Source organism: Apis dorsata, unplaced genomic scaffold (assembly GCF_000469605.1).
Source record: "Apis dorsata unplaced genomic scaffold, Apis dorsata 1.3 scaffold_169, whole genome shotgun sequence".
Classification (NCBI taxonomy): Eukaryota; Metazoa; Arthropoda; class Insecta; order Hymenoptera; family Apidae; genus Apis; species Apis dorsata.
The window spans coordinates 602,687-611,747 of NW_006263457.1; the positions used below are offsets into that span (position 1 = coordinate 602,687).

The 9,061-nt window shown below is 39.6% G+C and overlaps 1 protein-coding gene across 1 annotated transcript in view; it reads left to right on the forward strand.

The window, feature by feature from the left end:
• The window catches only part of LOC102680653 (X-linked retinitis pigmentosa GTPase regulator-interacting protein 1-like), a 13,951-nt gene extending 5,806 nt beyond the window's left edge, over positions 1-8,145 (forward strand). Inside the window, exons 3-5 of the mRNA XM_006614041.2 lie at positions 6,078-6,474; positions 7,005-7,202; positions 7,679-8,145. Coding sequence (XP_006614104.1) covers positions 6,133-6,474; positions 7,005-7,202; positions 7,679-7,801 — 663 coding nt within the window. The 5' untranslated portion in view covers positions 6,078-6,132 and the 3' untranslated portion in view covers positions 7,802-8,145. The remainder of the gene's footprint in view (positions 1-6,077; positions 6,475-7,004; positions 7,203-7,678) is intronic.
• Positions 8,146-9,061: the final 916 nt, after the last annotated feature.

The window sequence follows — 9,061 nt, forward strand, 5'->3', positions numbered from 1 at the left end:
TTTTAGACGATTCCATTACACTGCAAAATAACGCGTACAAGTGAGATGAGAATATATGTATGACATTCGTGCTCGAGCAACGAGGATCGATCGTTGTATTCGTTGCAATCGGTGACCGAAAACGATAAATTATCGTACCAATAAAATTATATATATATATATATATCGAAAGAAGGTTGAAACTCGAAACCGACACACCGTGTGTGTGGGTGTATATACGTATTTTGTTATTTTGACGTGTTATTAACAACCGTCCAATATTATTCTTCGAAGCAAATGATGCGGGAGTGTAAATTATAGAGCGAGAAAAGCACAAATCCATCTGCGGTTTCGATGTGATTTTAACGTTAATCGGTTTTTCCTGGAGTGCACCGTTCGTTCTGTTTGATCTCATGAATTTTCCATCTCCAATGCAAATTCAGAATTATATATATGTATATATATATATATATTTTTTTTTCAATTTATAAAATTTGAAGCATGAAATAAATGAATCATAATTATTTTTACGGAAATGTATGTTTAAGTTAACGATTCCGTGATATCGCGAGTTAAATGGTTATTTATGTGTGTGCTTTCGGAACGAATGTGTAAAAATTAATAGAATAAGTTTTTTATCGGTAGATTAAAACAATTGATCGATGCCTTCAATAATATAATCTTAAATATAATCTTAAAATTTCGTTAAAATTCCATTTCCATAAATTATTATCGAGATCTTTGATGTTTAATTTCGATAACGAGTATAAAAATTAACATTCCAATTCTTCATCAAATATAGCGTACATATTTATATACATATTCAATTTTTCAAAAATGGAAAATCGCTTAACAAAACGCTTCGAATAATTTCTCCAATGTGAAAAAAAAGAGACGAAGGGAGGGAAGGATTTAATAAAGATCCTCAAAAGGGATCATCTCGACGAAATAATTCGTCGGCGTCGGATCGTTGTAACTTCCAGAGGAATCTGCGAGATTGTTTCCCCCCTGTTCGCCAAGATTTCTGCCTGATGTTTGAACAGGGCAAACTTTCCCCACGAAGACACCGAGATTACCACGTCACCTGGGGGGGGAAGAGAAGAGAGAGGAGATTTAGCCGTCCTAGCAGACGCGACCGCGTCGTTCTCCAAACTTGGTTGAAAAGACACCGCCCAAAATGGCGGCCGCCCACAAACTTCTCGCGTGAAAGGACACCGAAACACCGTTGGGTGTTTGTCATCCCCGAGACAATGTCCCTGCTCTTGGCCTGGCTTTTCTGAAACTTCCTCGGGGGTGGAGAATAAAACGAAGTGTGGAGAGGTGTCGAATAAAACGAGAGAGAGAAAGAAAGAAAGAAAGAACGAAAAGAAAAGATATTAAAAGGCTCGACAACAGTACAAACTGTACAAACTCCATCTCCATAAATTCCGTTTCCTTTCGAAAACAATTCGATTCGAGAGAATGAAAATTTTCGAATCGTAAATATAACCTTTCCCGAAAACAAAAAAATCGCGAATTTGAAGAAAAAAAATCTATAAACGCGAATCCTCGAGCGTTGCAAACTGATCGAAATTTCCATTTTCCACCTCGAAACTCATCGACGAGCATCAATCTCCCCTCCCTCCCCGTTTCGAAAAAAAGGTTCAACGAGGATAAGAGGGTAATCGCCATCTCCGTGAAACTCGGTAGCAAGGTTAATCGGACACGTAGTAGTTTAGATCCGTTGAGGTTGGACAAAAGTATATATATATATACACAGGGGAGGAAGAGGAAGAGAGGGACCGTGCGAGGAGATTCTATCCACAAGGATATGGACAAGGAAAGAAAGTGGAGAAGAGACAGAGGATGGAAGGGATGAAGCGGAACGAAAGGGTGGCAGGAGGGGTAAGAACGGAGAAACTAGGACGAAAGGTGCGAGCCCAGGATGACGGTGCACTAGCTCGGGCCACTGACATGAGACCGTCCACTTCTATCGAGGGGGGAGGAGGGAGGGAGAGAGGGATGGGAATCCAGCGGATTCAATGGCCGTACACTTCCCCTCCCCCTCACCCGGCGCAACCTACTTTGCCAAGCTTCGTTCGTTCGTTCGTTCGTTCGTTCGTTTCCCTCGACTCGTCGAGTGCTCGTCTTATTTTCGACGACCTGTATCCGAAAGGAGCAGCGATCCTGCGAAAGAATCGTTGTTTCCTTCGAAGGAGAAAAGGGCCGACTCGAGGAAGACAAATTAGCCAAATTGTCTCGTTGGATGGGGTTGAATGTGCGACAAGGTTGATTGAAGACGTTTATTGGTTTTTTTTTTTTTTTGGATTTGGTTGAGGATCGCGATATAAGGATGGACATCGTCTTCTCGCACATTATTTTCCATGGGAATAAATGCTCGTGGTCATCGTAAAGAATATCAACGTGTATCAAACGTTAGAGATTTTACGTTTCTTCTTTTTTCGTATTTTCCATGGAATGGAAATTTCCCTCCTCCCACGCTGGAGGCAACGATTCCAGTGAAACGAGGAAGTTGAAATTCTGATTCCGGGGGACCGGAAGTGAAATGAAAGCCGCGGTGGTATCGCGCGTGAAGTGTGACACAATATCCGCGATACAATTGCCGCGAGTCTCTCTCTCTCTCTCTCTCTCTCTCTCTTTCTCTTTCTCTCTTCTCTTTTTTCCGTTCCCCCCTCTACTTCAAAGACACAGAGATGTTCGTGCGGCCGTCCTTGCTCCAATTCAAGCGCGATGAAACTTCCTCAGATTGTAAACTTTCCGACTATTCTGTCGCGGGATTAAACGTGTACGATTGCTCGCTGCTGATTGCTTGCCTCGTGGATTCTTGAACAAAGTGGAGATGTAGAGATGAAAGAAATTTTAATTTGAGAATTTTGTCTCTCCCGTCCCTCCTGAAATAAAATATTTCATGATTTCATCGTCAACGATATTATTCTTATTTTTCTGAAAAATTTTCTAAAAATATATATTTATATTTTATACGAGTGATATTTAAAGATGTTTTCGAAACTAGTCGGATCGTATACAGGCTCGTACCACTGATAAACGCATTGCGCGTGAATTTCGCGTTTTTGCAATTGCCATTTGAAATTGGAAACGTTAACACAACGAACATCACTCTTGTGCCAGATTGCACGAGATTTCGGTGTCTGCATGTCCGCACACGAAACGGTCACGTTCTATTTATCCGACGACGCGTGACTTCCTTCTTATCCATTTGCCCATACCCGACAACCTTACGCTTGTCTGAACACAAGCAGTCGAATCTACTTGTTGTTCCACGATATTTATCCGACTGTGAATCCAATCTCACCCTCCCCTCCGTTTCTTCGCTTAAAACCGAATTGATCAGTTTTATTTATCCACGAATTAATCGTATTTCGTGATACGTATACTTACTTTACATCGATCTAATGAAAAATGAAAGGCAATATTTATTATTGTAAAAATTCCATACGAAGATTTCTCTCAAGATTATTTTTTTATCAGTGTCTTCGAATAAAAATTGCCACTTTTTCTTTCATCTTCCGTTTAATTATCTCTAACAACTCTAACGAAAGAACAACTTGTTCTTGTGTTCTTCTTAAAAAAGAGAGAGAGAAGTTAATTTAAAAAAAGGAGAAAATGGCAAAAATAGTACTTCGAATATTGAGAATCACGGAGACAGGAATTATTCGGGCAATTCTATTTTTCTAATTGGTGGTCCAATCGAGGAGCAACAATAAAGAGCTTCCGCGATTCGCGTTGAAAAATATAAACGCGAGATCGCATTGTGACGAGATTTCAGGGTACGTACATTTTTAACGTGAGTTCCAACCGAGAGTTTCGAGCGACACGTCGAATTAAAGCTGCCACGCTCGTTTCCCCGAGTTGAGCGACGCTTCCGGTGTAAAGTGTATCCGCACCGTCGCACACCTCTCCGTCGACAGCTTGGACGGAGAAGAATTTTCATTTCCATAAAATACATCTGGGAACAGAGTAGTTCGAGCTTTATAACGCGGAACGATCGTTTCGTGCGTTCGAAGGAAAGGAGGAAATTGGAAGGGTCCTCGCCTCGTCTTCCTGGAATATTTATTTCCAGGGTGTGGGCGTTGATTAAGTTTTGTATCGGAATATTTTTCACGTTGATCATCGGTGTACATTTGTGAAACAATTCTTAACAGTTGAGAATTAAAGGATTTTTCTTTCTTCTTTCTTCTTCTTCTTTATATAATTTCTACCTCGAATGTCATTAAACATTCAGTTATATTTAATCTTGAAGAGGGGATCGTTAATCCTGAATTTCAATATTCGCAAAAGACTTCAACTTTACTTCAACTAACTTTAATAAAATCCCGTGAAAGACCGCTAATTAATCATCCGGAAGTTTGCAGGCGTTTCACGCGATCTTCTTTCACATCCTAACCTCAAACGTTCGCTCCATTCACGGAATATTCGCGACTCGACCGCGATAAACATTCCCACCGAATTCCACAACTCGTCGTCATTTTCATCTTTCAACCTATTCAAATCTCTTCGTTCAATATTTTCCAAAAGGGACTTTCCGTTAATCACCCTCTCTCGGTTCTTCCAAACTCTACTTTACCAATTTACGACTTCACGTTCCATCACGGTGTTCAAAGTGTATCGAACCGATAAAGCCCGGTGCCAGAAACAATCAAGATGCAGAGAAATCCCGTGAGATAGGATAAATTTAACCAGCATTCGTATCGATCATTTGAATATTTCTGAGATAATTTTTTAGGACTTTAGTTAAATCGAATGGTTATCAATTATTCGGACAAATCGTTAATAAATAACGTAAAAGTGTATTTCAATAAGTAAACTTTATAAATAAAAGCTCCAAGTTCCATCTATCTTAGAAAAATACGATTAATTCAACTTCTTCTTCTTCTTTTAATTTTAAAAAAAACATTTCATCGAAGAGAGTTACCCAAGCTCGATTCTCTATCCGATATCGATCTCTATCCATTGGATTATCCTTGTTACCGCTAATTCCCGGCCAGAAATCGTGGAATATCTCGTGGAAGAGGTTGTGTGTATGGTCGGTGGTTCGGGCGGAGCTTAAATCTCCGGAGAAGTCGACGGCTTTAAAGTCAGCCGCAACTGCGCCAGGTCGACCGATAAACGGGAAACTCGGCCACTGGGTCAACGACAGATGCAGCTGGTGCACTCGCACGGAGACACACCCCCAACCCCTCCTCCCCTTCCGCTTGTTTTTCCTATGTTTTCCGTGTTTTTTTCCTTTCTCTCTTTTTTTCTCTCTCCCTCTCTCTCCATCGTTTTTTTCTTTCTTTTTTTTCTTTTTTTTTTTTTTTTTTTTTGCCTTCCTCTACGCTATTCTGTACCAACTGGCTCGTGCTCGATGAATCCGTGTCGCGTGAATGAGAATCACTCGAGGTTTTTTTTTTCGTGAGATAAGAAAGGAAGTGAGTGGAGATGATGGAAGAAGCGCGAGTTTTGGTTTTTTTCTTTTCTTTTTTTTTTTTTTTTTTTTTTTTTTTTTTTGATGGTCGGGAGAAGAGTGGAAGCTCGGTTTAGTTATTGGAGAGAGAGAGAGAGAGATGACACGTGTTAGGAAGTATCGACTCCGAAAGTTCCGATTCTTCGACACATTCATCGTGAAATCCATTCTCTTACGCGAGAATTGGAAGAAATAATAATAATAATAATTTTTCATCTCGTGTATTTCATTATTCAAGGGAAATTAGATCGACATCAGTGCTTCGAGTCTCTAGTTTCACTTGAGACGACGTGTTATTTAACGATGTTATTTAAATTTGGATCAAGGTTAGAAAAATTACTTAAAGATTAAACTTTGAGTATTTAGAGTATCTCAGGAGCCAATGTCTCTGTTGTTAAAAATCTGAAATAATAGGAAAAGAAAAAAAAGAGGAAAATGAAATTTCGCTCGGACAATCAACGACCCAGTTTGTCCACGATTCTTCCACGTGCACATATACACACACACATACACACATACACGAATATTTTCCATCGCTGTCCTCGTGCCACCGATTGATGCTCGAGTTTAAGCAGCGATAATACGAGCAATTCTCTTACTTACAACAATCCTTTCCCGTTTCAGAGGGAGAAAGAGTAGAGAAAGAGGAAGCAGTCAAACTGGCGCCGTTCAAGTTCCCCTTCTCAAAAATGTCAAAGTCGCGCAGCAGCGACAAGGAGGAGCGCGAAAAGGACAAGGAAAAGGAGTTGGAGGGTAAAATGGAGAGGGAGAAGCAACACGGGAAGGAGACAGGGAGAGAGAGCGAGACAGAGGAGGAGGAGGAGGAGGAGGAGGAGGAGGAGATTCCCGAGGACGAGGAGGAGAACGCGAGGGGGCAAAACGTTCAACTGCCAATGAGTCAACTGCAGTTGAGCGGGGAAACTCAATCCAATATAAACTCACCGATATTAGCTTCCAACAGCGTGATGGTGAGGAACGAACAAGCGATACCGAGCTCACCTCCTCCTTCTTACGAGCACGTTATCGAACAGGTGAAGATATGGATCGATCGGATGAAACAGAGGCCACGTTCAACTCTGTTCGATCGTAATCCTTTGGAGAAAGAGAGAGAACACACGTTCTTGATTTTTTTATCAGTAGTTGTAGTAGAGAAGGACAAAGGTTTTTGTTTGAGATTGTGAAGAGAAAATTCTTGAATATTTCTCGATGGATATCTAATACAATCTTCTAATAATTTTTTCAAGTGATGTTTTCGATAGGAATTTTGACGAGCAAATTGAAAAGATGTTTGAGAGGATGAATTTGCGAAAGTAAAATACTTTGAAAATTCTTGAATACTTCTAGATATAGCTATTATAATTTTCTAATAATCTTTCAAATAATATTTTCGATAGAAATTTTGACGAGTAAATTAAAAAGATTTCGTTTGAGAAAGTAAAATTGTTCGTCTATCGATTCAGGCGTAGTGCGTGATTATTTAAGCTTGAAAGAACGATAGAGAGAGAGAGAGAGAGAGATGGTTTTATCGAAATTCTCCATTTATACTTTGATGTAATTTTAGACACGGTTGGAGCATGCAGCCGAGGTGCAGAGGTACGAGGGTGGAAACAACCCCGGGAATGACGCGTCTGGCGAAGATAATAGAACAAAAGCTCCCAAGATCCTTCACAAGTCGAGCAAAGAGTTGTACAGAGCGGTGGCGAAACAGTGGGGCATCACTTGCAAGATGAGCGACCACTGCAGATGCTTGGACTGTCAGGTAAGCGTGCACCTTGCACCGCTGCAATATTGAATACTTTCATCTTTTCAACGTTCCACGAAACACTTTGCCGCTCTTTTTCAATACGATATGCATTGCACTTCAGAATTCCCCTTTCGTCCTTTCAAATATATATACTTTCTTAGAAATATCTTCGATTCAAAAATCTGAATCTCATCTCTGTTCCCTCAAAAAGTTAGAAGTGAGAGATTATAATCGATCCCTCATCTCATCTCATTTCTCGTACAAAAATGCAAAGATTGTTAGAAATAGAATAATTTGAAAGAGAAATTTTTCTTTTCTTTTTTTATCAAAGATTAAGAATAATATCGTTTCTCTTATGCATTATGTCTCAATTAAATTATTTGAAACGATAAAAAAAAGATTTTTCATTTCTTCCATTACACATCTTCGGCTGCTTTAAAAATTGTTTCGATCGCGTAGCACGATGAAAAAAATACGTGTTTCTTCCACAGAGCTGCTATTTCGACTGCGAATACGACAAGAACGAGAATCAGAAGACTGATGGCGGGCTCGGCGCCGGCACGCCGATGTTCATTTCCGAGGTGATGCACGGTTCCGGTTGCGTGCTGTTCTAAAACACCGGAAACGGGCCTCCACGGCGACGACACGGTCTTTGCCGTGCTTCCGCCGAGGGCACGTGATTGCGCACAAACCAGGCTGACTGTTTCCTGATGGATCGGCAAACCATGAATCAGCGGGAACCTCGTTGTTCGTTCTATGATCACCTCGATGATGAAACGGACAGCCAGCTGGGATCTTTGAAACTTTTTTCGTAATCGTAGGTGGTTCTTCGCGAATTTTTCATTTGGATGGATTACTTTATTAATGGTAGAGATATCCAATATTTGAAATTTTGAAGGTTTCGGAAGGAATTGATGGGAATTGAAAATTTGAATTTGAAATTTCTTATCTTTGTCTTATCGACGATAATGAATTTTCTTAAAATGCGGTTGACGCAAAATTGCTGTTAATTAATTTTATCAGAAATCGAGTGATTTCGAAAATGTTGATTTTCCAAATGTGATTCGCGAAGAAATTGGTTCCACAGGGAAATTAAGTTTCGATAATCGCACACCGTGAAATTTTTCTTTTTTGAAACGATGGCGAATCCTCACGAGGATCACCATCGTCGAGAGGATATTTTCGATAATGTGAAGCGAAACGCAAGGGTATGGTTTGAAAAAAGAAGTTAGAAAAAAATATCAAAGTCGGAGAGAAGGTTAAAACTTTGTCAATTGTATTTTACTCGTTGCATTTTCACTCGATGGTAGACGATTGGCAAACGTTCGACCAATTTGTACAATAGAGCGTTAGTATATATGAGCGACCTCGCTGTTGAGATTGTTCGAAATTTATCCACGAAGCGATATTCTTTGGAATAAGTTTAGAAAAAAGATCGGTATCTGTGCTTCGCTCGTATAGATGATACAATATCTAATCTAAACCCCAGATCTTCGAGATGGTACTCGATTAATTTGATTGTCTGGACCAATTTTTCAATAGTGAAATTCGTTTCGAATATTCGAATACTCAATAACTATTTTGTTTTAAAGATAATCTTTTTTCGCTTTCTTTGGATGAATTCGTTTCTGGGGAAGAAACGAGAGAAATAAACGTAAATATTAGCCACGTTGTACCTAAACAAAGTGTATAAAATAATCGAAATATTGTCTCGAAATCCGAATAATATTGTAAATGATCACTTTTTGCTTAGCGTTGAATCGACTCGCCGCAAATTATCCTTCAACTCGAGGAATGAAGAAGATTGTATAATTTACACAAGGAATCTTGTAGAATTTTCTTTAAGATAAAAAAAGAAAAAGAAAAAAAAAAAA